The sequence below is a fragment of the Muntiacus reevesi genome, chromosome 18 (assembly GCF_963930625.1).
Source record: "Muntiacus reevesi chromosome 18, mMunRee1.1, whole genome shotgun sequence".
NCBI classification, from domain to species: Eukaryota; Metazoa; Chordata; class Mammalia; order Artiodactyla; family Cervidae; genus Muntiacus; species Muntiacus reevesi.
Genome location: NC_089266.1, coordinates 32,946,776 through 32,974,547, shown reverse-complemented (window position 1 = coordinate 32,974,547; position 27,772 = coordinate 32,946,776). Strand labels below are relative to the sequence as shown.

At 48.8% G+C, this 27,772-nt stretch overlaps 1 protein-coding gene across 9 annotated transcripts in view; it reads right to left on the bottom strand.

Annotated features, from left to right (window-relative positions):
* Positions 1-27,772, bottom strand: part of GAS7 (growth arrest specific 7) — a 201,330-nt gene that overhangs the window by 47,946 nt on the left and 125,612 nt on the right. For 6 of the 9 annotated variants that reach the window (XM_065909439.1, XM_065909441.1, XM_065909445.1 and 3 more), the window contains exons 3-4: positions 12,172-12,252; positions 1,666-1,751 (exon numbers count right to left, since the gene is read on the bottom strand). In XM_065909439.1, the coding sequence (XP_065765511.1) occupies positions 1,666-1,751; positions 12,172-12,252 (167 nt within the window). The remainder of the gene's footprint in view (positions 1-1,665; positions 1,752-12,171; positions 12,253-27,772) is intronic. The other 3 variants (XM_065909440.1, XM_065909446.1, XM_065909447.1) reach the window with 1 other exon arrangement.

Here is a 27,772-nt window from a genome sequence, read left to right as displayed (position 1 = left end):
CCACGGCAGAACTTGGGTTGACGTCTCAAGAAAACAGTCTGCAGTTGGGTGGCATATGAGCTTCATTTGGAGCAGACCGACAGGCTGTGTTGAGAGGGGGGCTCTGCAGGAGGCACAGCGCAGGGCTGTGATGTGTGCTGTGAGCAGAGGATGCAGGGGACACACACGTGCTGCTCCAGCCAACTGTGCCCGGATGCTTGCCTGTCATCACAGGGTCCCCCACCTGAGGCAGCAGCAGCCCCTGGGGGCTCCTTAGAAACAGAGAACCTCAGGCCCCTCCCCAGACCTCCTGAATCAGAATCTGCATTCTAACAGGAGGCCTGGGGTGATTCGTCCATCCGTCAATACGTATGGGGCCTCGCCTCACCCTGATGTCCCGATTCTCCTCCAGAGTTTGAACTGAACGGACCTGAGCCCAAGGCTCAGCCTCCTAAGACAAGAACATAATTAGGTTTCTGAGGTTTCTTGCCCCATATACCCTGGTCGGACGACCGATTTGCACGCCAGGACCGCTACGGGCCTCCAATGGAGTTTCCTCTGGCTTCGCCCCGCGCAGGCATAGCTCATCATGTTTTGGGTCCTAACACGTGCTCTCATGCCCCTCTCGCCTGCATTTCAGCTAAGTGTCACACTGGAGCCGCTGTGACCACAGGTCTTTCCTTTAGGGACCAGCACACAGAACCCACTGCTGCTGACAACAAGCAACTATTGTTATCACATCACCACCACCACCATCCTTGGGGCCTGGCATCTTAACTCCTGAAAGGGTTGGTTTGGAGGCTCCTGCTTAAGGACATCTTGTGGATAATACATGGATGGACCACATAAGACCTGTCCCCGGTTCCTTAGACAGAGCTTAAGGCCACTGGAAGAATCTGGCATCAAGTCTGGTCTGACCACCTGGTAATCGTGTCAACCTGCTTGAGTCACTTATCTGGTCTGGGACTCTATGACTGCATCTGTAACATGGGAAGAGTACTACACCTCTTTCCTACATTTGCACAAGTTTCGGCTGAGATGACACATGGGAACACAGGTTGGGAATCTTAAAACACACTCCCATGTCCTTCTACCCCACAGCTGCCCCTCTCTGGATGATGAGATGTGACAAAATGTTTGACTCAGTTCCACCCTGGGTGAAGTCTGAGGGTGGGAAAGTGCCAAGCAGAGAAGGAAAATGGCCTGGACTCACCCGTATTCTTAAAGTGTTGGGAAATCTGGACTCATTAGGAATCCAGACAGCAGGATGGAACCTTCTGCCCCAACACACAGAGGTTATAATCTCATCACTGTCAACCCATCAAAAGCATCCTCAACTTCCAGAGACTTCCAAGGCAGTCCAGTGGTTAAGACTCCACATATCCACTGCAGGTTCGGGTTCAATCCCTGGTTGGTGTACTAAGATCCCTCAAGCCGTGTGACTTGGGTCAAAGGAAAAAAGAAAAAAACCGACTATCTTCAACTTCTAGAGAAAACCAAACCATAATCACACCAGCTCTCTTGCAATCATGGTACATTGGAATGACCTGGATACCAACCTCTTCCTACCTGGGGCAGGACTGGGCTGTAGCTACCTACCTGGACCCCTACAGTGTCCCCATTCTAATGACGCCTCCCTGGACCGACCTAAGGGCTGCCCCTACCTCCCGGAACAGGGCCCCTTACCTGGGAATCACCGGTGGATTTTCGGACACTCATGTGGGCAGTCTCGGGAGGGTGCGCTGGGGTCCCTGACGTGTGGTATCCATTCACTGCGGGGACAGAAACACCGCTCAGATGCTGCTGTGCTGGCCACAGACAGGCCCCTCCGACCTTGCAGACCACAGGGGCAGCTGGGCCCCTTCTCCCACCTCATTGTCTGCCTCTGAGGGGTCTTGCACAGCCAGGACCACCTCTCTGGATCTCACTCCTATCTGCGGGGCTGGAGATGGGTTGAGAGCATCTCCCAAGCCCCAGCCCCCAACTAACCAATCTCCTGGGGGACCTTTTTGAACCAAAGAAAAGAAAGATGCTCAGTAGGAAGAGAGGCATCACAGTCCAACAATCATCGCCAAAAATAACCTCATCAGCCGTGGTCACTGGTGCGGATCAAGGGTCCAATCTCTCTCTAGAGTCAGGTGGGGACACCCCCACTCTCCTGCAAATCACCGCCCCCCCCCCCCCCCAACAACTCCCCACCCAAGGACTTCCTCCCTGAGGGCCTCCTTCCCCTCACCCACTGGAATGTCAGTTTAATGACAAGAGAACTGGCCTCACGGGTTTCTAGGAAATTTGGCTTTGCTAATTAAGAGTTAGGGGATCATATGACAGCCTTCATGAGTCCTGGTTTTGCTAAAATTAAGACAAAAAAATATTCAAGGCTCTAAAAGTCTATCCCTATGACACTCACTCATGCTCCCAACATGAACTGATACTCCTGCTCTTCAAAGGAGGATGGAGAGTCCGGTCTGTAGTATTTGCCAATTTCTATGGCCTCAAGCCTCCCAGGGGAGCCTATTGAAGCCCCCAACACTGCTGCCTGGTCCTGACATCACACATACACACTGAGGCTCACGCATCCTCAGTTCCCAGAGGCAGCCTTGCCCTCTCATGGATACAGTTAGTGAAGCCTCAGGTTCTCCATCTGTAAAATGGGACCACTTCTACCTAGTCTCCAAACCTATTCTGTTGCGATGAACATCCACACCTGCAGCAGGGATCCGTTAAATTATAGAGCACTTCATGAAGAGAATAGATGAACTCTCTTTTCACGAAGTTCCTTAATCTAGTGGTCTTGAGCCCCAAGCTTGTATGATCTCTGGACACCAGGAAAGCCATCTTCCTGATGCCCCAGGGTTTGGAGGGTTTGCTACAACACACATAGCAGGTCGGCCTGAAGAAAGATGGACACAGTGATGTCCACTCGTGGGTCTTGTTGCCAGCACCCAACAGAGAGGGAGGAGGTAAAGGAGGAGGGACTAAAGTTATTACCTTTCGCCCATTCTCAGGGCAAGGGCCAGGGGCAAGCAATGGGGTGTGAAGGCCACGCCATGGAGAGGCCTTTTCATGCCAGGGGTGTGTCCCCCATTCTCCATCAACTGCAGGGGAACATTCAGGGCACCTGTGAGCAGAGGTGCACCCAGCAGATTCCTGGGGTAACTGGGTCTCTCCTGATCTGACAGTTGGCTGGATACTCTGGAAGAAGGGTGGGCACAGATGCACCAGGACAATGAAACACTGGCCACACAGCTGGGGCCCAGGGCAGTGGCTTAGGACACAAGAGGAAACAAGTTAGTTTCACATGGCCAACCATGCTCCTGGTCTACACTCAGGGCCCTCAAGAAGCTGCTGATTCTACCCAAGAGTCCTCTAGGTAAAAGGCAGGGGTGGGGGGTAGGATTCCAAGGGCATCACTGAACACTGGGGCCTCAGAGGAGAACCTACTCAGGATGGCACAGGCCGTAGCTGCAACGGCACACTTAGACTGGATAGATAAATACTACTTGTGAGGCAGTCATAACACTCAAGAAATGTAACTTCTCAAGGAGCACAGCACTGAAATGGACAAAATGCAAATGCTGGAGAATTTGAAGACAACAGGAGGAAACCTTAATACTGCTTTCAGTCTAAGACTGATTTCGTGGACAAAAGTCAGGATGTGGAATGTCTCAGTGATTTAATTTAAAAGGCTGATTGAACTAGATGGATTAAATATCATACCCTATAAACAGAGATAATCTCTTTTTACTGAGAAGCCATGGTACATTAAAAATGTTGGGCCTACTTAAGCCATAAATAAAGTATCAATAAATTGCAAAAGGCATAAATAACACAAGACATATTCTTTGACTGGAAAGCAATAAAAGTAGATAGAAATAATGAAAGAACAAATAGACAAGGTCCCTATCTCTCCCCCTACCCTGACCCCAGAAGCTTGGACATTTAAGAGAATGCCCTCTTAAAAAATAATCTCAGGTCAAAGAGCAATTTCAAACTATAATTACACAATATTTTGAAAATAATGAGAAAGAACATATCAAAACAAATGGGAAGGGGCCTGAATTATATTTGGAGGAAAATTCATTGCCTTAATTATTGCATTACCAAGGCCAAGAGAATAAAAATAAATGGACTAAACATTCAACTCAAGAATTTAGAAAAAAATTTAAAAGCCAATAAAATTAATCCAAGGAAAACATGAGAAAAGGATATAAATATGGTACGAGAAATTAGTAAGCTAGGAGACAGGATAATATTAGCAACTCTGGTTGTTTGAGGGGTTGAGGGGTAGAGAATGACAAAGATAAAAAAGGCAGATCAGCCTAATTTGAGAGTGAAAGAAGACACAAATGCATAGAATCGGGAATTAGAGGGCAAACAGAAACTTTTTTTAATGCAAGAGATTTGATCTATAGTTCTATGCTAATAAATATAAAACTTTCCATAAGATTCAAATGATCAAAATGATTTCAAAGGATACCAGAAACACCAAAATGAGTAAAACATTTGAAAAAGGACCTCCCTGTCAAAAGACATCAGATCCAGATGGTTTTATAGGCAAAGTCATTCAAACTCATTAAAGAAATATATAGGCCCACACTGTACAGTATTGATATACCTGGTGACTTTCTCAATTTATTCTACAAAGACAGCATTGCCCTGATCCTAAAATCCACCAAGGACAAGAACAAAAATGGAACCACAGTTCAGTTGACTACGAAAATGAATATGAAAGCTCTTACCTGAGCAGGCCTTAGTTTAGAAGCAGTCACTACCTTTAATGCTAAGGATCCTTGTAACCCAAGGTGGTCCCCATCTTCTTGAGGGCAGGCTTTCTGATCCCCGCTTTCTCCCACCACAGCACCCCCAAAAGTGCACCCTCAACAAGCCATTCTCCTGCCTGTAGCCTCCCCCAGACTGGTGGCCCCCATGCTAACAGCAGCCGGGAACCATCTAATGCAATGGCATTTGCCCCTAATCCATCCCCTTGTTCTCACTTCAGTTCTGGCTTGTCAGCGGTTGGCTAATTACCGCTCATGTCAAAACAATTACTGGGAAAGAAAAACTAATTTTCCATTCAACCATTTCTCCCCATACAGCACCTCTCCCCTGACACCCTGTCTCACTGCATTTTATTCCAACAGTCCCCGCACCTTTGGAAAAGTCATCCTTGGGGACCTGAACCGTTACAGCTCGCCCGAGATGGTCCCGATGGGCAACCGCCATGCCGCTGGGCCCCCCGGCTTACTGAGGGTGAGGGCAAAGCTGAACACGGCCAGAGGTGGGTGCTTTAGAGGGCTCCAGCCTCCCAGGGGTAAAAATGAAATAAAATATAGTCCAGGATCACTCATAACCATAAGGACCAAAATTCAGTTGGGGATACAAGAAAAAACATATATTAAATACCAAATTCAGCTGTTTTAAGAAAAGGGAACAGAAAGCTCTATCTAGTAACTTTAGTAACTTCAAATAAAATAGAAACACACACACACATTTCATTCCTCTTTATGGGAAGTTAAACAAAGCGAGGGCTTGGGAGATAAACAATGAGAGAAGGGGGCATATAATTTGTAGAAAGGAGAAGTCATTTGCTGGTGGAGGGGTGGAAAAAGAAACGGAAATAAGACCAACAGAGAATTGCCAGCATCGTCTGCGGCCCAGAACTCACCCCCTCCCTATAACTCTGACTCCATTCCCCAATTCCAATTTGCCATGTAAGATAGTATATCCTCCAAGCCCCAATGCCCAGGTCCTGTTCTCTAAAACACCCTAAAGGTAAGACTTAACTCTTCCAAACAAGAAAACCAGCCCTGGACACCTCCTGCGGGTGTGGCTCATCTCCCTTTTTTCTGGAATAAACAAGTAACTTCTTTCCCCAATGTAAAGACATCTGGGAAGCCCCTGTTCTGGAAATCCTTCTCGCCTCACTCCTATGACATCTGAACTCGGAGGAACAAGGTATCTCCCCAGGCACATGACAACAACCAATTCCGCAGGACATTCTTTGTAAGTGACCCGCAGTGAAAGTAAAGGGCAGGATCTGATGGTAGGCCTTTTAAAAATATGCCGATGTGCTCTGTGAATCTCAGTCAAGGCAGCAGCATGGCAGTCCCAAGCTTACAAGGACAAAGAACCAGGATGGGGGTGGGGGTGGGGCGCCAGGAAAGCAGAGGTGCTGCCATGGAACCCACTTTGGGAAACGCAGCTGGAGCTGTGGGAAAGTAGGTTTTAAGTCAGGTTACCAAGGCAAACACCCGTGCCAGATGGGTGGGTACCATCCCTGCCTCGCTGCCCCACTATGCCCTGTGTGGCCTTAAAAGGATGCTCTTCATCGTATTCACCTTCCCAGGTGTGTGCCCATCGGCCAGGTCTGCCTAGGGGAGAGGTTTTACATGTATAGCCCTCTGGTCTGGAAATCGTTCTGTTCTTGACACTTCTGTCTGACTACCAGTTCCCACTGCCTCCCTGGTTGTCTAAGATGTAAACTGTATTCCCCCAAAGAGAATTCACAATCTATGTGTCTATGGATGTGAAAGGTTGGAAATTTGAGTCTATTGTCCTGGTTATCAAAGGTTAAACAGGGCTTTGCAAGGGCCCCCAGGAAAGGAAGGCCAACAGGAGTGTGTTTCTCAAGGTGGCGCCCCATGCCCTTCCCCTGGGGTCAACAGTGATTCCTAGCTGAGAGCCACGGAAGCGTGCTGAGTCTGGCAGCTTATAATTCTGCAGCCGGCCAGGGTCTCTGCTTGCGCTTATGTGGGAGGAAACAGCTGGCTGGGGCTTCCTGATCTGGAGAAGATGTGTTGGGGATGAGGCCTGGGTTCTGAAGCCCCTTTCCTGGGGCGCTCTGCTCACGGGGTGCACAGCTGTCTGCATGTACTCCAGACTCAAAGGTGGGCCCTCCCTCCTTTGATCAACAACAGACCTCACTCCCTTCCCTGCAATCTGGCTTTCCTCGGCTGCTGGAGGCAGGCTGCTTGTCCAAGCATGACTCCTCAGCAGAGTCAAGTCCCAGGTCGGGCAAAGCCAGCATCTGAACCCAGGCTTCCCAATACTCCCACTCCCAGGGCAGCTCAATAAGAGATAGATTTCCTCCATCCCTAAGAGAAACACAATGCAAGTTCAACCCACGTCTGTCCAGGCCTAGAAGCTCAGAAAGGAATTTACTCTCCATGCCTGCCTGCTCTGTCATCTGACAGGGCAGCCACCAGTCACAGGTGGCTATTCAAATTCTAACACGTTAAGTTTAAATATAATCCAAATGCAGGGTGGTACCCAGGATGGGATCCCAGAACAGGAGGAGGCCAACACTGAAAAAGTTGGTGAAGTCAAATGAAATTCAGACTAGTTAATAACACTGTATTACCTTGATTTCTTAGTTTTGATAAATGGACTGACGTTAGGTAATGTAACATTAACATTAGGGGAGGGACTTCCCCAGAAGTTCAGTGGTTAAGACTCCACCTTCCAATGCAGGGTGCGTGGGTTCCATCCCTGGTTGGGGATCTAAGATCCCACATGCCATGTGGTGTGGCCACAAAAAATAAAAAATAAAAATTACGGGAAACTGAGTACAGGCTATATAATAATTCTCTGTACTGTCTTCACAATTTTCTTTTGTAAGCCTAAAATTATTCTAGAACTTGAAAAGTACTAAGTTAAATAAAATGAAAACTTCATTCTTCAGGCAGAGCAGATACATTTCAAGTATTCGGGAGCCACATGTGGTCAATGGCTACCATACTAGGCAGGGTAGAGACAGAACATTTCCGTTAGTGCAGAAAGTTCTAGAGGACAGAACTAGTCTGTCCTGGCATCCATTGGACCCAGCAACTCATACCTGAAATTCCCAGAACTTCATTTTTCACTTGTGTTTTTCTTTCCATCTGCCTATTACTATTTCTCTCCATATAAATCATTACTGCTGCATGGCATGTTAAACCAGCCCAAAGATGGTTTTTAATACATGCAGTAGTTACTGAACAGAGCCTTCGGTATTCTGTTGGGGTTTCAAGCTGACTTACATGGACCCCACCGGGAAACCCTGGCATTAAATGCTTCTAATAAAGTTACTGAATAAACACAGCTCCCACTGTGATCTGAGAGGAGGCCACACAGCGAAAGTCTTGGGGCCAGCGCTGACTCAAAGTAGCCCCCAACATTCCAAGGGTGGCGTCCAGATTGTGGGGGGTGGGTACTGGGTGTGTTTCAGGCCTCTCTCCCCAGCTATAACCCAGCTGTGCTTCAGGCATCTGACAAACCTGCACTAAGAAGAACGAACTGGCCCTGTCCATAGTGGTCCTTCCAATCCTCTTTAGAAGCTCAACTCAAGGGTAAACCTGAGGGAATCCCCTGGCAATTCCAGTGGCTAGGATTCTGGGCTTTCACTGCCGGGGGCATGGGTTCGATCCCTGGTCGAGGATATAAGATCCTGCAAACCAAGTGGTGTGGCCAAAAGAAAAAAAGTAAACCTGAGCCCCATGGTCGCCTCCACCCCTCTGCCTCCTTGAAGGGGCATTATCTAAGCTTGGCTTGGCTGGGTTCACTTGTGGTTCCCACCTATATTCTTCCTGTTTTTCCATGATCTTTAGAACAACCATATGGGATGCTTGTAGTCAGTAAACGTGATTATGTTTTCCTTCTACATCATCCTTATGCCCCCACCCACCTTGCAGGTAACCCCCAACCCCATCACTGCTAACCAAGAGCTGCCCAGTGGCTTCAAGTAGGCAGCTTCCTAGAAAGACAAGACACCTCCACTGTTTTTCAGCCCCACCCCAGCCCTCACACTCAGAAGGAAATCCCAACAACACCTTCCTCTGGACCCTGACTCCCCTCCCCCATCACCTACCACCCTTCTTCTTGTCCCCCATCCTCCAGTCACACTGGTCTGCTTTCCATTCACAAATATGCCAAGGTCAGTCACTTCCACCCCAGGGCCTTTGCACCAGCTGTCCCCTGGCCCAGAACAACCTAACACCACCCTCCACACATGCTGTCTCCACGTCTTTAAAGCTTGACCTAAAGTGAGGCTGCCCCTGATGCCCCACTCATATGCTCTGTCCTGCTGACCATCTGATCAAGTTGGACCATCTGATCAAGTTCAGGTTTGCTGGTTTATCCAACTTTCCCATTAGAATGTAGCTCCTGGTACCAGGGACCCCACAAGTCTGGCTTGCCTAAGGATGTACCCCCAGTACTGAAAACAACGTCTGCACACTTTTTGAATGGAAAGGCTTCAACTCCATCACTGCTGCTCTGCAGAAGCAGGAGCAGAACAAAAGGGGCTTCAATCCAGGGCCCTGAGTGGTCTCCAGGCGAGGCGCCCACAGCCCCAGGAACCCGAGGATGGGGATGGTCAGCTTTTGAAGCAACCTCATGTCTTCATCAAGTCTGTTTCTTTCTCCACAATAAAATTCAATCTCCTGAAAGCTGCTTATAAAAGTGAAGGAAAGAATGGCTGGGAAAATCCTGGTGCTGCTCCCTTGTAGGGAGAAACACCAACCTAGCTATTCCTTTATTTTTCAAGATTCTATTTAAAAACCAGAAGAGAAGATGTCAGGTTATCACAGATCCTCCCCTAGCTTCACTGGTGGGTTCTCTTCTCTTCCACCCCAGAGCCCGGATGGAGATTTGACGCATGTGTTCACGCCCCAGGGTAGAAAGGACCACAAACCACAACCATGGAGAGCTGAACAGAACCTCAGCCACGTCTTCCTCCCGTTTATAAGTGGGCAAAGTGAGGCCTGGCAAAGAGCAGGGATGTGCCTGAGGCCTCAATCTAAGGAGCTGCAATGTCACAAATCTAAGATATCACTGGTAGTTAGAGACACCCTTATTTTAAGTCTAGTGAGAAAGAAAAAAAAAAGGATGCTTCCAATTAGACTAGGACACATCATTGATTTCCAAGATATTAAAACTAGAAAATAAAACGTGGGTCTGAGGACTTCTCTGATGGTCTAGTGGCTAATACTCCGCACTCCCACTGCAGGGGGTGCGGGTTTCATCCTTGGTCAGGAAGATCCCACACACCACGGTCAAAACAATTAATTTATTAAATAAAAGTGCTATCTTCAAACAAATCTTAAAAACAAAACCAACCCAAAAATGTGGGTCTGAGAATCCAGAGCTGGGGTCCTGCATGTTTTGTGGCTGCTTCTCATTGTCATAGGCTGTGGTCCATCGTCTGACCCCCGAGTGGTGCTGAGCTGAGGTTCTGAGTCCTTCTAGAACAGAGCTTCTGAGCCCGGTACTGCTGACATGCATGGCTGCACAGCCCTTTGGTTGAGCGGCATCCCTGGCCTCTCCCCATTAGATGTCTGTAGCACCGCCCCCTACTGGTGACATCCAAGAATGTCCCCTGGAAGGCAAAATCACCCCTGAGGTGAGCACCACTACGGAGCCAGAGCAGAGAAACCAGAGAAGAAGCCAGAGCCAGAGAAGCTTAAGTATGATGTGGACAAACACACACAAGGACAGAAACACCAAGTTAAACGGGGTCCAGTCCAGGCATTCTCCAAGCTGATGTGTGATCTCCAAAGGTGGGGAGAGGAGGCAGGACTTCCAACTCTATTTGATTACAAAGCCCTTTCTGGCAGAGACCTGGGATCCCAGGGACATGGGAAGGAGGTGCCCCGGGCCCCCGGGGGTTGAGGCAGAGGAGGGAAGTCGGGGGCCACACTCTCTGTCTAAAGCCCTGCCCACCCTGGCGATTCTCCCTGGATCTGAGCCTCGCCCACCGTTCTGGGCCCCTCAGAGCCCAGGCACCCTGTGCAGTGCTCCTCCCAACTCTCCTTCTGGGGGATGGCTCTGGCCCCAGCAAAGAGGGGACAGGATGCTTCTGAGGACGGTGCGATGGGCAGCAGGCTTCGGAGAGCTGACCGCACTGACCTAAAGGGCAAGCTTCCCACACTGGCTCTGGCAGTCCCGTGTAGCCGGCTGTGCAGGGTCATCACCTGTCACTCACACACCCCGGCCTCTCCCTGCCGATGGCACGTCCCTGTCCTGCTCCGAGGACCTCCACCGTGGTCGGAAAAGACAGCTGGGTTTTCTCTCTAGTGTCTGGGTGGCCTAGAGCCAGCCAGGATAGAGGGCCACACCTCACAGTATTCACACCAGCATTTCTATTGTTAAAAAAACACAAGAACAGCAACAAAAGACAAGGCAGCGTGCCGGGAAATGCCTACCGTCATATGACCGCTAGGAAGGCTAACTGGCCCCATTTCTGGGGACTCGGTCTGAGAATGTAGCCCTGGCTGCATCCCCAGGAAACCAGGAGGAAATGCCCCATTTTCCTGCCCCATAGGGGGTTCCTTCTTAAATTTTTTAGGTTAAAAAAAAAAGTGTGTGTGTGTATACACGCATATATACACAAAATTATAAATAAAAACATTTTAAAAGTCTAGAAGAACTTTCCATGAAAAGCAGCCCCCCACCCCTTCTCTCAGGCCTCAGTTGATTCTCCAGGTCTATTCTGCCACCACTTCGGTTCTGCATTCTGCTGATGGTAATCTTTACCTGTGTGCCTGCTAAGTTGCTCAGTCATGTCCGAGTCTGCAACCCCATGGACTATACAGCCCCCTAGGCTTCTCTGTCCATAGGATTCTCCAGGCAACAATACTGGAGTGGGTGGCCATGCCCTTCTCCAGCGGATCTTCCAGACCCAGGGACTGAATCTGTGTCTCTCACGTCTCCTGCACTGGCAGGTGGGTTCTTTACCACGAGCGCCAACAGGGAAGCCCGGCAACCTTCACTAAATAATGCACTGGCATCAGATTTTGATTTCTCAGTGGTGGAGAAGACCTAAAGATGCCCTGCTAGGAGTAAACGTCTGCCTCCTTAACTTCTACCCCTTGATGTCTTCTGAAACCACGTGGAGCGAGTCTGCTGCTGCTCAGGTCCCCACGCTGGCAGACAGGTAAGAGCTCTGCTGCCTCACCTCACCCAGCCATCCCCCTCCTCCAAGCACCCGAGGGGAGTGAGAGAGACCAGAGCTGCAGCTGGCACTGCCAGGGTGAAACCATCCCACAGGGCAACAGCCTACGGGGCCTCCGAGCCCTCGAGACCCCTCCCGGGTTTGGCCCATGAGATCCACAGCCGGGTTTCAGATCCAGGCTCCAGAGGCTTGGCCTCTCCCGTGAAGGTGTGAGTGGGTGTGGTCCATCCCGATGCCCCGAGATAGCACGTGGACAGTACCTGTTGGAGGCAGAGAGCTCCTGTGAGGGCCAGGGCTGGCTGGAATCCCAGAAGAACTGCTGGGACGCTCCCAGGTGGTCTCTGGTCAAAGAAAGAAGAAAAAAGAAAATCGTATTGAGAATTTCCTAGGGCAGAAGCTCTGAGTGTCGCAGAGCAGCAATGGGTCACCTGCCTCTCTGATCCCAGGAAGCTGGAGTCTGCCTTCTGCTCCCATATAATTGCCTCTCCTGCCCCCCAGGGCAACAAAGCTTCTCTTTATTGGGGACGCTTCTCCATGAAGCTGGGACCAGAAGGTGGCCTTCTGGTTGGGACCCTCTGAAACAGTTCCTAATGCCCCTCCCTTCCCCCCTCACACATCTCCACTTCAGTTCCTTATCCTGGAACCCCAGCTGCCAAATGCTCATCACTCCCCAGATGCCCACTGTCATCTGAAACCCCAAAGCTCAGAGGAAGGAGCCCTGGGTCTGGACAGAGACCCACGTTCTGTGTCCTATGAAGGTGACTTCCTTCCTGCTTCTCCAATTCCACACCTTGTGTGAATTATAGCTGCTGTGTTTGATCACACATTTCTCTCTCCTCCCATGCCCAGCCAGAAATAAAGCTAATATTGCAGCTATATGATCAGCCCCCAAATGCTACTTTACCCATTTCACAGCTGTGAGCAGAGACTTCTCATTAAGTTATCTACTGATAAAAGCAATGCCTTCTTGGGACTTCCCTGGAGGTCCAGTGGTTAAGAATCTGCCTTCCAATGCAGGGGACACGGGTTCAATCCCTGGTTGGGGAACTAAGACCCCCACATGCTGCAGTGAACCCTGAACTCTGCAACTACGGAGCTGGACTTCTGTGGGCATCTTTCCAAAACAATGAAACGACCCAACAACACAGCGGCTGTGAGTCGCTTAGTTGTGTCTGACTCCGCGACCTCTATGGACTGTAGCCGGCTGGGCTCCTCTGTCCATGCGATTTCCTAGGCAAGAATACTGGAGTGGGTTGCTGTTTCCTTCTCCAGGGGATCTTCCTGACCCAGGGATTGAACCTGGGTCTCCTGCATTGCAGGCAGATTCTTTACCATCTGAGCCACCGAGTAAAAGCAGTGAGCCTAGAGCCAGATGCCTGGGTCTGAACTAGCTCTGCCCCTCATTACCAGTTTGATCTCCACCAAGCTCATTGTACCCCTGGTGCCTTAGTTTCCTCCTCTGTAAAATGAGACCAAGAATGGCATCCACCCAAGACAGCCGCTGTGTTCATGCCAAATGCCCATTTACAAATATTTAGTGTCAAGTTATTGTTAAAGTTAATCCAGTAAATGGATATGACATTATTGAATTCAAAATTCTATTACTGAAAATCCAATTGTTTCAAATACTAAAAACAAAAACAAGCACAACCTTCCAATGGCTTCTCTCAGTGGAGATTCGAGAGAACTGGGGTGTTTGCCTCAGTTCTGCATCTCATCTGCTGGGCAGCCCTGGGCAAGTCACGCTACCTCTCTGGTCCTCTGATTCTTTACCTAAAACGAAAGGGTTGGGCTGACTGGTCTTTTAGGTTCCAAGAGTCTTGCCCCCAGACTTTGATCAAAACTAGCTTTGATCTGTTTGGGCTTTAGGGTTTTATGGCTCTAGCAGTTGGGCGATAATGTGGCTCTTTCATGTCTTAAGGGAGAGAAAATGGGTGAGCAAGGGAAGCCACCGGGAGAATGTGACCAGGAACAAGAGAGCAGAGGGGTCTTCCAGGAGGGATAACCAGAGGGCAGGCTCAGTGGCCTTCCTGGAGGAGGAGAACACTTGGGCTGGAGGTGAGAGCACCATGACTTGGAGACTATGTGAAGACCACAAGCCTGCTTGGAGGTCGAGGGCAGTGCAAAGTGTTTTAGGCCTGGCCACTCATGACCTGTGACCTTTGGAAGCCACCTGTGTTTTGCTTTTCTCTACTGTAAAATGGGAATGAAGATGGTACCTAAGCAAGGCTGTAATAGCATGAAACAGGATGACAGGGGCACACAGTAGGTGCCTCATCAGAGTTGAGTAAAGCAAACAGATCATGGAGGCTGGATGTGAAAATGTGGGGGAAATTCAGATGAGAAAACAGCTTCCCTACAACGTGAGGTGGGCTCCCCTTGAGACCAGACGTAGCCTGCAGCCTCAGTCTTGTTTCCAAAGAGACCTTCCTTTCTGCTGCTGGATCGGCCTGACCACACTGCTGCCCACATGCCCACAGCACTCAGCTCAGGCTCTCTCCTCCAACCTGGCCTCCTGCAGCTCTGGGGACCAACCTGCATGGCTTCACCAGCTCCTCCAGGGTCCCCCCACCCACCTCCAATCAGTTCCTGGAGCCTGGAGGTATCCCGCTCCATCACATTCCTCATTCCATCTCACCCCTAACGGTGTCTCCTCACTTGGGGGTCAGAGCTTACCTGGAGAGTCCCTTGTGGAGCCTTTTCCAACATGGCACAGAGAATAAAGTCCAAACTTTGCATCCGCCCTCACCCACCACCCCACCTCTCAGCCAGCAAGGCTCTAGCACAGGCACCTTCTCTGTCTGTCCAGACGGACCCACGCTGACCTCACTCCAGCCCAGGTAACAGGCTCACTGGTCTCAGAACGTCTTTGCCATAGCTGTTCACACACCCCCATCACCTCCTTCCCCTACTCTGGGTGTCAGAATCGTGTCCATTTGTCAAGTCCCAACAACAATGCTCTCCCTCCTTGCAGCCCTCCCAGGGGCCTGCGAGAGGAGGCTCTGAAATCACAGGAAGATGCTGCCTGCAGTCAGAATCCCGCTCTAGATGCTGGGTTCTGAAGGAAGGCCCTGTGCCCTGCACTCACTGGCCTGGGTCACTCACCAGGCCCCCAGAGGCTGGAGACCCTTATCCCTGTAAGGACTGAATCTCTCTGTCCAACCTCTGCCAGGGCTCCATCAGGGACAACGCAGATGCCTGAAGGATTCCACCCAGTCCACCTCCTGGTCTTGGCCAGCTCAGGTCAACACAAAACACAAAGCCACTTCGAGCCTGGGGCAGGAACTGGGCCAGCCCGGGCGGACATCTGGAGAGAGTCCCTGGGGCTCTAGCTGAATGATCTCATCCGCAGCAGGAAAAATTGCCCCAGATGACCACACCACCCACAGGGAGGAAGCCATTCCCAGGTCTTTTCCACTAAGAGACTCCCTAATCTATTTACAGCACACCAGGCTCCTTGACAGAGCCAAAGCACCAAAGCAAAACTGAAGTGGCAGCTTGGGGCTCAAGTTACCCTGGACTGGGGCCCCTTTGCGTCCTCGGGGCTTCCATCCTGGGGCTCTAGGTCATTCCAGGTGACCACCCAGACTCCTAATAGTTGCTTCCATGCAGGGAAATCAGTGAAGGCAGAATGGAAGGAGTGAGACCCTCACTTGGAAAGCTTCTGACCATCCAATTCATGAGAAAACATGTTTGATTTCTAAAGGCATCTCTAACTCAACTTGAACCTTTCCCACTGAAACCAGGCAGGGGATCCAGACACACACAAATGAGCTGACTGCTGAGTGTGGATCAAATCAGACCAAGGGAGGTTGCTATTCTAGCCAACCACGTGACAAGCCAGAAATTTCCACTTCCCCATTAGTGGATTACAGCAGCTGCTCTGTGTAGAATAAAACTTTTAAAGAGAGAGTATAGTTGAAAGGTGGAAAGTGATGTATTATCTTGCACAGATGCCCCCTCCTTAAAATAATCATCATAACTATTATTACGATGATTATGAAAAAAAAAAATAAAAGCAAGCAGGAGTTATTAACTTTAAAGTCACCTCTAAACTTCACCTCCCTTTGTTAAGGCCGCTTCCTGCATGCATTACAGGTATTGGGAGAGTCAGTGAGCCCCTGGACCTAGGCCACTGGTCTTGGTGATTGGCCTATGGTGGATCTGTACCTCCCCTGCTCGCCCTGAACCGCCCACCCTCTGCCCCACCCACCAGTAGACTCCTGGTTCATGATTGGTTCATTTTCTTGGCGAGGTAGTGGCTCTCTGCTGCCCCCACTGGCTATCAGGTGAAATAACCATAGGTACCAGCCAAGAACTTCCCTGATAGCTCAGCTGGTAAAGAATCCGCCTGCAATGCAGAATACCCTGGTTCGATTCCTGAGTCAGGAAGATCCGCTGGAGGAGGGACAGACTATCCACTCCAGTATTCTTGGGTTTCCCTTGTGGCTCAACTGGTAAAGAATCCTCCTGCAATGAGGGAGACCTGGGTTCAATCCCTGGGTTGGGAAGATCTCCTGGAGTAGGTAATGGCAACCCACTCCAGTATTCTTGACTGGGAAATTGCATGGGCAGAGGAACCTGGAGGGGTGCAGTGCATGGGGTCACAAAGAGTTGGACACAGCTGAGGACACAAAGTGGAGATAACGCGATTGTAGTCTCATGGTCCTGCGATGAGCAGCCAATGAGCACATACAGCACAGTCTCCGAGAGAGAGGAAGCCCTCAAAGACTTTAATGATAAGAATAACACAAACCCCTGTCTATTCTTTCCTTCCTTCCCTCCCTCCGCCTCCCAGCTTCCACACCACCAGCTCCTCCCGCCCCACCCACCTTCACAGAGCACATCTCCCAAAGGGAGAGCAAGGGCAGGCTCCCTCTGTGATGCTGATGGGTTAGAGGTGTGAGTAACGCATGTCAGAGCTGAAGTGGGTCCTTGAGTTAACCAGAGAAACTTGCCTCCACATGGCAACCCATAGGCTCCTTATGCAGCCCTGTGATCCGGACGGGGCAGGGGCCCTTATGCACACTTCATAGGTGATACAGAGGCCAGTGGATGAAGCAGTGGCCCCGGCAGTGCCCTGGCCCTTTGATACTGGCCTGAGCCAAGCTCTGGACTGGCTCCAGCTGGCACAGTCCTGCAAGAGCAGGGTCGGGAGCTGCCAGAGAAATTCTAGTGGGAGGGGATGGGAGGCCCACCTGGAATACTCCAAGCCTGTCCTTCAATCCCTTTAGGATTCCCAACCTTCTCATAGAGCATGGACTCAGGCAAACACAGCAGGAATTCCTGAACTTGAGCTGGCAGTGATGAGGGCTGATGCCACACAGGAAAAAGGGTGTCTGGTCACTGAACCAACAGCTGTGGGCAGCCGACTGCCAGCTCACAGATATTACGATTCCTGCTCTGTGACTGAGAAAACTGTAGATGGGTCCTGAAAAGGAAATCGCATCAAATCAAAGCCTGGACACTCAGGATCCAGGCCCTCAGCACAGTGATTTGGTAAAGCTCCAGGCTTGTTTCCCAAACTTGGCCTCTTATCAGGCTCACTGGGGCCACCTGCTGAAGCTACAGATTCCCAGACCCTCTGCCCAAAGGTTCTGGTTTAGCAGATCTTGGGTGGAACCCAGAAGTTAGCATTTTAACAAGTAGTCTTAGGGATTAATCAGATGTGGGAAAAACGGGGTAGAGTCCATAGTAAAAACATGACAGGAACCAGCCACAGACTGGGAGGTACGGGGATGAGACATAAACCCCAGGGGAGGGGTCAGTCACGAAATTAAAAGATGGAAAAAAAGCTGTGACAAACCTAAATAGTGTATTACAAAGCAGAGACATCACTTTGCCCACAAAGGTCCATATAGTCACAGCTACCATTTTTCTAGTAGTCAGGTACAGATGTGAGAGTTGGACGATGAAGAAGACTGAAGAATTGATGCAATCCAACTGTGGTGCTGGAGAAGTCTCTTAAGAGTCCCTTGGACTGCAAGGAGATCCAACCAGTCCATCCTAAAGGAGATCAACCTAGAATATTCATTGGAAGGACTGATACTGAAGCTGAAGTTCCAATACTTTGGCCACCTGATGCAAAGAGCCCACTCATTGGAAAAGACCCTGATGCTGGGAAAGATTGAGGGCAGGAGGAGAAGCGGGTGACAGAGGATGAGATGGTTGGGTGGCATCACTGACTCAATGGACATGAATTTGAGCAAGCTCCAGGAGATGGTGAAGGACAGGGAAGCCTGGCGTGCTGCAGTCCGTGTGGTCAAAAAGAGTCGGACATGACTCAGTGACTGAAAAAAACACCACCACAAAGTAAGACGTGTGACAGCAATGTAGGGTAACTTAAGGAACCCTTGGAAATGCCATGTCCACCCCGATGTTCTAAAAACATTAGGGTTATAACATCTGTGCCCAAAAGCCTCTGCTTTGGCCTGTGGCTTTATTATCTATTTTAGCTTCTGGGGGAACCTTATGAATCACACAGACCATCACAAACCCTGTAGCATGACTGAGTCCTTAGGGTTTTTCCTAGAAGAGGAGCCGATGAAGAGAAGAGGGGAGAAAGCATGGCAGAGAAGGAAGCCCAGAGGGAAAATGTGTCAGGAGAAGGTTCCAGTGTGTGGGCAGGCTGCAGGAGGAAGCACTCCATCAGGGCCTGGGCTTCCCCAGGAAGCCTTATCTTAAGCTTCTGGGGCAAAGCCTGAACAGGAAAGATGAGTTTTACACAATCCTAGTCCCAGGTGCTTGGCGTGGATGGAGCTGACAGGTCAGGGCTAGTGGGATATTCTCAGCCCGGCTGGGACACTCATGGTCCTGTGTGCTCCCCACCAACATCGCTCAGGCTTTCTGAACCCTGTGAACAGGCAGCAGACTGGGAAGGGCCGCTGAGAGCTCACAGTATCGCCCCTGCCCTCGGGGACTTGGATGAGCTCTTCCTATCTCAGCTGCAACACTTGCTTTCAAATCCAGTCCGCCCAGAGGTGTGCTCCGAGGGCTGGGACTGTGTCAAACAAATGCATTGCTGTTTCCCTGGTCCCGGGTATGCAGGCACTCAATAGATGTTTGATGAATGAATGAAGACTCAGTTCAAAGCACTGTTAGAAGTCAGTCCAGTTAAACTGCCGGTGGCTGATTTTAAAAATGAGTAAGTGCACAGATGTGTGTATAGATAAAAAGATAGAGGACAGAAACAAAGAAGGGCCATGGAGAGCAGAAAGTGAAATTCAAAGTGTTAGTTGTTCAGTTGTGTCCAACTCTTTGTGACCCCACGGACTGTAGCCTGCCTGGCTCGCCTGTCCATGGGATTCTCCAGGCAAGAATACTGGAGTGGGTTGCTATGCCCTCCTCTAGGGGATCTTCCTGACCCAGGGATTGAACCCACATCTCCTGCACTGCACAGAGAGCCTTAACCCTCTGAACCACCCATATGGAGAGCAGAGAGAGCACCAATTCCCCTTGCAGACTATGAAGCACAAACCAAGCCAGATGCCCAATCCAAAAAGAGCCCAGAATGTGCACAGGTGGGTCACAGGAAAGCAATTACAAATGACCTGTAGGGAAGAAAAGATGATTCTTCTCAGTCAAAATTGGAGAAGTGCAGTCTAAGACACTTTTTTTCCCCACCCATTGGATCTTTTTCTGCTAAATGGCTGCTAAAGAGAAAAGGCAAGTCTGCACAGAAAAATATGTATGAAATCAACCCAGAAACGGGCATCATGAGATCCCAGAGACCCAGGACAAACAACGCAGCTGATTTTTAGGTCCTTAAGTGGGGGCTTCTATGAGATACCCCATGTCCTTCTAATTAAGGTCTTTTTTTTTTCCCCCATAAATTGTTCAGGTGAGCTTCTATTTCTATACAAGACAGTCTCTGCCCACCTACAATCCCCAAACGGCACAGCCCTGTAACAACCAACACCGGCCCCAGGGCCATTAGATCCACATCTGGAACCTCCTTCTGTGACCAGGCTAAACTGTGATATCTTAAGGTACCCTCAAGTAGGGCTTCCATAACCTCTCCGGGGGCGGGGGCGGGGGGCAGAAAGCCACACTATTCAACTATTCAGAAGCTTCTCTACCCACGAACTGGTATTTTCCACTCAAACATCATCTTTTTGCTTTGTTTTCTGAGAAACTCAACATCTATGGACTCCCCTTGCTCTGCTTTGCTGATGCAGATTTAGAAGACTTTCCAGTAAAAGGTGTGACTTTACATTTTATAAATAATGCTCAGAACCACTGAGAGTGTTGCTTTTCGCAAGCTGGAGGAAACTGTCAGAAAGAGCTGTGGTTATTTTGGGAAAAAGGAATCAGCAATCGTCTCCGTGAGGTGTAGCCACGAAGACACTTCCAAGGCTGCTGGGCTCCTGGGACGGGCGGGCCAGCCCCCAAGGCACAAAGGGCCCCGAAGCACCTTCAGGCGCTTGGTCCTTATCGTGAACCACCACTGCACAACAGGTATAGAAATTCCGGGCGAAACGAGCTCTTCTCAAACATCAAGAAAGGGCATTCAGGGTGGAGAGGATGACACAAACAAAATGAGGAAGAAATGGGTAGAGCTAAAGGAAACAAGATTCCTCAGGAAATTGCATGAGCAGGTTAAAACACACACATACACACAAAAAAACCCTCTCTGCAAAGAAGCCTTAAAAGGCACATCTAGTTATTGTTGTTTGGTCACTGAATTGTGTCTGGCTCTGTGCAACCCCAGGGACTGTAGTCCTCCAGGCTCCTCTGTCCATGGGATTCTCCAGGCAAGAATACTGGAGTGGGTTGCCACACCCTCCTCCAAGGGATCTTCCGGACCCAGGGATCGAACCCGTGTGTCCTGCATTGGCAGGTAGATTCGTTACTGCTGAGCTACCAAGGGGAGTTTCCTCATCCAATAAGGGAGATGCTAAAACGCTGGGGAAAGGGGCAGCCTCCTACAACTTTAAAGCATCTGAGCATCACCTGGAGGGTTGGTTAAGCCCAAGATCGCAGGGCCACTCCAGAGGGTCTGATTCAGGGGGGCTGAGGGGAGGCCTGAGATACTGCGTTTCTAACAAATGCCCAGGTGATGCTGATGCTGCTGGTCCGGGGACCTCACTTTGAGAACCACAGACGTAGACTAAGACAAGGAGGAACAGAGTCCTCTGCCACAGTTCACACCCTGTCTACAGGGGTTGCAAATAAAGTTGTGGGGGGAGGAAAAAAGTTGTTTTAAAAAGTACAACAATCAAGCCAACTCAGGAATTACTTCTGACTTGAAAGCATCCACTGCTTACCCTCCCCCCTCAAACAAGTATGTTGCTGAAAACCGCAACAAATAGTGTAGTTGGCCTGAGAGATTCAGAGAAAGAAAAAGTGAGCCTCACTGCGAAGATGCTCTGAAAGCAAAGAAGAAATCTGTCAGGATCACAGATGTTCAGGTTGTCGTGGAAGCCTCTTAAGGATTTCCACTGCATCCTTAAAGCCTGCTAGTTAATGTGGCTTTGCACTTGCACACCTGGTGGGGGTGGGAGTGGGGCTTCCCTGGGGGCTCAGTGGTAAAGAATCTGCCTATCAATGCAGGAGACATGGGTTTGATCCCTGGGTCAGGAAGATACCCTAGAGGAGGAAATGGCAACCCACTCCAATATTCTTGCCTGAGAAATCCCATAGACAGAGGAGCCGGGTGTGCTGCAGTCCATGGGGTTGCAGAGTTGGACACAACTGAGCATGCAATAGGAATTCATGCTTCCTATTCATCAAAGAGTTGAGCCAGCTGGGTGGGATATTGTATCCAAAAGTGCTGTGTGCTCCTAGGCCCCTTCTGTCCTCCTTCCCAAGGCTGTCCTGCTGCTCTGTCCAATCTGTACCTTTTTCTGCAGCGTTTTCCCCATTAGCACATGTGAATTTTATACAGCAGCAGCTGAAAGCAACTGAAGTCTTTATCTGCAGCAGGGGAGGAGGGGGGCGGAACAAAGGGAGGGGGAGGAGGGAGAAAAGAAGGGGGAGGAGGGAGAAATGGAGCGGGAGGAGGGGACGGGGTCTTTGACTTCTGCCTAGCACACACCTCCTTCCATGGCACAGATCATGGGACCTGGCATTCTTGGATGCTTCTTGCACCATACAAAAAAGACCAGGCCCCGTTCAAGCTCCAGTCGTGCATCTCAGCCCCAGAAAGCTCCCCGGAACACAAAACCACCTCTGAACAGGAACCGAGGAAGGTGGGATGTTATGTGAGGCTGGACGCATAGATAGGCAATAACCACAGCCGGCAGGAGGGTAGCATCTCATTTGACAGGAATGTCCAGGAGGCCCACTAGGGGCAAGGCCCAGCCCATGATCTGTCCAAGGACAGCAAGATCCTTCAGTGGAGGCTCCCAGGGCCCACGCCCAGCCCAGCACCCCGCTCCTGGAAAGCACGGGCAAACAACACTCATCCCGCTCGACTAACTTCTCAGCCTATTCTCCTCCCACGCCTCCTGGAAGAGCATTGCCTACTCTGGAGTCCAACTTGGACCGAAACAAGAAGCTGTTCCTAAACTCCAAGATCTTCCTCCAGTGATGAGGGTCTGATCGCTGGGAGCCACTCCAACTCTCCATACAGAGGCACACCCCCAAATTTCAGGTGGGTGATGGACACAGTGGTTTGGCAATTCCTGGTTGCATAGGATTTCGGAGCTGGAAGGGCCCTTCAGGGGTCTACTTAGGCAGGAAAGAGAATGGGTTGCAACCCACGAGGAAAGTCTCTGTCAATGATCTCATCTCCACCAGGAAGCACTCACGAAGTCCTCTGCATTGTGTTCGCCCACACCGCCCCTGCAAGGAGCAGTCCAAGTGCATAATTGGAGATGGGCACAGAAGCGGCACTGAATAAACACTTGTGGCTTGATAACCAATCCACGTGGTCCTGGCCCACTTGCTCATCAGATATAAGCTATGGATAATTTCCATTTTTGCCAAGAATCCCACTGACTCCAAGGGACCTAAACCTTTAAAGAGCATTGATGGCTATCTGTGTCCAGACTGCCCCTCCCTGCGGACCCCAACTTCCTGCTGCAGCCACATGCTCCCACCTGACCCCCCCAACATACAAATGTGGGCCTTACGGAAGACCCCGAAGGCATGCTTCCTGCACTAACATGTCAGGTGCGCACAAAAGCTCCAGGTATAAGACAGAGTGTGAAATGAGTCTGACAGTTTCTTGTGGAAGTGGACCAGTCACTCCTTTCTCTCCAGATTCTTTAATCTCTTGCCTGGTCCTCTTTCATAATCTCTGATTTCCAACTGTATTTATAACTTCCTGACTTTATGTCTAATACCAGTTCTCCCCTGCAATACTCATTGTAAATCCATGAGGCTACGTCCAAACGTAGGTCAAAGCTCAAGCCCACAAAAGCTTATGGACACATAAGATGCTTGAAGGAAGCAGACACTCGAGTCTAAGAAAAATCAGGAGTGATGGCGACCTGCTCAGATCCACCCAGTTTTGCTCAGGGAGGAAGGTGGACTGAAAATCCTCATGATTTTTCAAAAGGAGACAAGTATCTGGGTGCTTATGAAAAACCTCCCAATTGTTCAATGTTGGCAGTTCATTCAACATCTTTAAGGGTGGTGCATACAGAATGAAATGCCTCTGTGGACAGCCTCCGGCCTCAGGACAACCCACCGTGAGACATCGAGTCTACCTGAATCTCTGCAGGTCAGCTCACCTGGATGGAGATGAGGTCTGACCTTGTCTTGCTGCCCGCCACCACACCCAGAGGCGCTACAACACCACTGCCCTAGAAAGAGAGTCATCATAGATCTGTCCTTCCTTGAAGGCAAGGATGGTGTTCATTCTGTCTAGATGTCAGAGGGCTACACAGAATGGGAAAATGAAAATAGAAGCCCCAAATTCTTTGACTCAGTTGCAGCTAGGAACAAAGTTGAAACTAGAGACCATGAGTCTTGTTTTTTGGGTTTTTTTTTTAATGACAAAAACACAGAGATTAAAAAAAAATTATTTCTGAGCTATTGACTCAAAAGCTTTGAAATTATAAGATCTGCCACAACATCCTGTTCTGAGGATAAGTGTAAAGGCTAGAAATAGCTTCAAGTTCGCTACCCTGACAACACATAAGAACATAGACACTAGCCAGGTGAAAGGCCTTTCCTGGTAGTTTCACACTCATTTGGTCCCTGTCACTATAAAACGGAGTTGTTTTCAAGTAGCTTTTCCATGAGATTCTACTTTAATTACAATAGCTTACACTTACATAATCTTTAACCTTGGGATGGCAACGCATGTTTACTTGTTTGAACAAAGCTATGTTTTCTCAGTGAATTTCCGAAAGAGAAAATTGGATTTAAACTGACTCCGCACGACTTCCCTGGCGGCCCAGTGGGTAATAATTCGCCTGCCAATGCAGGGAACATGGGTTGGATCCCTGCCCCAGGGAGATTTCACATGCCATGGAGTGGCTAGGCCCATGTGCCGCAACTACTGAGTTCACACACTACATCTACAGAAGCCCTTGTGCCTAGGACTCTGTGCTCCAACACAAGAGAAACAATGAGGATGAGAAGCCCACGTGTGCAACTAAAGTCATCCCCCTACTCGAGGTAATAGAGACAAGCTCGCACGCCAACGAACACCCAGCACAGCCAAAAATGAATAAATTTATTTAAAAAACACAAGTACATAAATAAATACACTGACTCCCCAGGTTTAGAATATCTGATCCACTGGCCACGCTGTCATTGATCTGGTTGTCACCTTACAAGTCAAGAAGAGATGGTGACTACGAGAAAACACTTAAAAATATAAAGCAGAAATTTTCACTCTTTCCAAATAATAGATTCCAAGTCAGTAGGTCAGCAGCAGGACCGGTGTATTGATATTTCTAGACACAAATTCCTTCTGTGATTCTGTGTCTGCCAAAGTCTGGGAATCAGGCAGAGGGAATGTCCAACTGGGGCATCTAAGGGCTTGCTTTGGAAGGACACCAGGAAAGTTACCAACTTGCCCCCTCTCCAATACACCTGTTTTTATTATGATACAGCTCATAGACCAAGAAACTCACTTTCTAAAAGCATACCTCAGAGGGGCTTTTAGTGTATTCACAGAGATGTTCAACTACCCTATCTAATTTTAGAACATTTTCATCACCTCAAAAGGACACCCATGAGAAGTCACCTCTTCCCTCCTAGACCCTAGAAGCCACACATCTATTTCCTGGGTCTATGTGTTTGCTGTTCTAAGCATTTCATATAAATGGAATCATACAAGATACAGCTTTTCGTGTCTGGTTTCTTTTACCTAGCATGATACTTTCAAGGTTTACCCTTGGATAAGGCATATACCCATTGGCACTGCATCCCTTTTTATAGCTGAATAACTTACTAGTGCAAGGATAAGACCAGATTTTTTTTTTGGATATTATTTGGGTTGTTTCTTGCTATTATGAATAATGCTGCTATGAACATTCATGTATAAGTTTTTGTGTGGACATGTTTTCAGCACTCTTGGATAGGCATCTAGGTGTGGAATTGCTGGGTCATGTGCCACACATTCTTTTTTATTTCCTACCTGAACCATTTGCTGCTAATTGGTGGTTCCACCTAACAGCCAATAAGTCAACGTCTTCAAAGTAACATTTTGTCTTCCCGTCTCCTTTGTCTTTTGATTTTTATGGGACTTCAACTTACTGGCAGTGTGAACAACTATCTAACCCACTTAGCATTTGCCAAAATTCTAAGAGATTGCCGGTATGAAAAACTGCTGAGAAATAAGATGTGTTGTGTAATAAAGTATTACATTAACATTACAAATTAAAATGAATTCTTGGAAAGGAAAAAACACAACCCCCACAGAAATAGATTAATAGTAAGAGTTACAGTCTTGATCAACAGCCTTTATCAAACCAGTCAATCCTAAAGGAAATCAGGTCTGAATATTCACTGGAAGGACTGATGCTGAAGCTGCAATACTTTGGCCACCTGATGTGAAGAGCTGATTTATTGGAAAAGACCCCGACATTGGGAAAGACTGAAGGCAGGAGAAGAGGGAGGCAGAGAATGAGATGGTTACATAGCATCACCAACTCAACGGACATGAATTTGAGCAAACTGCAGAAGACGGTGGAGGACAGGGAAGCCAGGCGTGCTGCAGTCCATGGGGTCAAAGAGTCAGGCACAACCGAGTGACTGAACAGTAACAACAACCCTTCCATTAAGAGAGGGTCTGTTAAAGAAAAATTATACAGCCAAAATAAAACACATAAAAACACACACAAAACTAATTCAATCAACTGAATGTGCCAAACAAAAGCACCTTTTTAATCTCACATTTGTTCAACACAGATGGATAGATGAAAACAGACTAATGTTTTCGGGTGCAGAAGTTTCTTCGGGCAACTTTTATTAACTGAGAATTATCAGAGATGCTCTCTCTGGGGAGGTAGAAAAGTACCCAATTATTTGTAACAAAGAAAAGCTCAAAGAATGCTTTTTAAAAGTGTTCTACTGGAAAACTGATCCGGAAACTCACATTAGCTCCTGGTGTAATAAAGTTAAGTGGGAATCTACTCATTTAAAGAAAAATTAAAACCAGAAATCAAGAAAAGTGCCGACTATTTGGCAAATGAATCCAAAAGCTCAAATCCTGGTTTAATCCTCCAAGCTGGGCTTGCAAACATAAGAAAACGTTTATACATATGAATTCTTTGTCAAAAGAGCTTAAAAACAACTCCCAGCTCTCCTGGGTTTCAGTTGATGCTCTCAAAAGACAGTGGCATTTCTATTAAAAATAAAAGTTATTTCAGATTGTTTTTCTACTACTCCATGAACTCAGTTGTCCTTTTTGCAAATTAAGTCACCACTGCCCATGTTCATTCTCTTGGATATCGAGGCAAAAAGGAAAAGACTACAAGACAGAAGATGTAGGCATAGGTTGGCCAGGTAACTGTGACCAATCCCTTTACCCCATGGGGGACCCCATTCTTCATGTGTAAAATGAATGGGCTCTATTTGTTAGCCTGGGGACTCGCAAACGTTTTCTTTTAAAGGCCGGAGAGTAAATATTTTTGGTTTTGTGAGCTGTGTGGACCATACTCAACTCTGTCATCCTCAGGTAATAACAAACAGCCTTAGGCAGTAAGAGAGCACAGCTGTGTTCCAGTAAAACTTTAACAAAAAAAGCTGCAAGCTGTACAAGCCCTGTGCAAGCTGAACAAGGGCTATAGGTTGCCAACCACCGTGTCCAATGATTTGGAAGGATCCCCCTAGGATGACTGTGGAGTAAAAGTCATTGGTCACAGAAAGACTAAACAATCAAGTCATCCAGCTCTGACAGTGGAGAGATGGATAATGCTGCAGGAGCCTGCAGGTTGGGACTGACATGGGGCTCTTCCTCACATCTTCATTAACTATCTCCTCTTATTGTGGTTAGAACTTCACCCATGCTCCACTGACCACCTGCCTTGGGCTTAGCAGAAGCACCACTCCATGGGAGTGGAATGAAGCTTTCCGAGAGGCTGCTGGGGGACAGATGATACAACCCCAAAGTTGGGGGGAGGGGCAGAAATAGCTCTCCCAAGTGGAGAAGGATGGCCCATGGGGGACAGGAGCTAAGAAGAAGGTGAACAGATAAAACCCCTTGCTTTCCCGTGGACTACTCAAAAACAGGGCAAACCTTCCAGAGACATGAACATACCTGATGAGCAACCAGTTCACTGTCAGTTCAATGTCAAGGCTAGCATCACATGGGGCATCTTCTTTTGCCTCTCTTCCCCTTCTCACCCATCCTCACCATTTTGGCCTTGAAAGTGAAGAGTGTTAGCTGCTCAGTCATGTCCGACTCTGTGTGACCCCCATGGTCTGTCCATGGGGTTCTCCAGGCAAGAATTCTGGAGT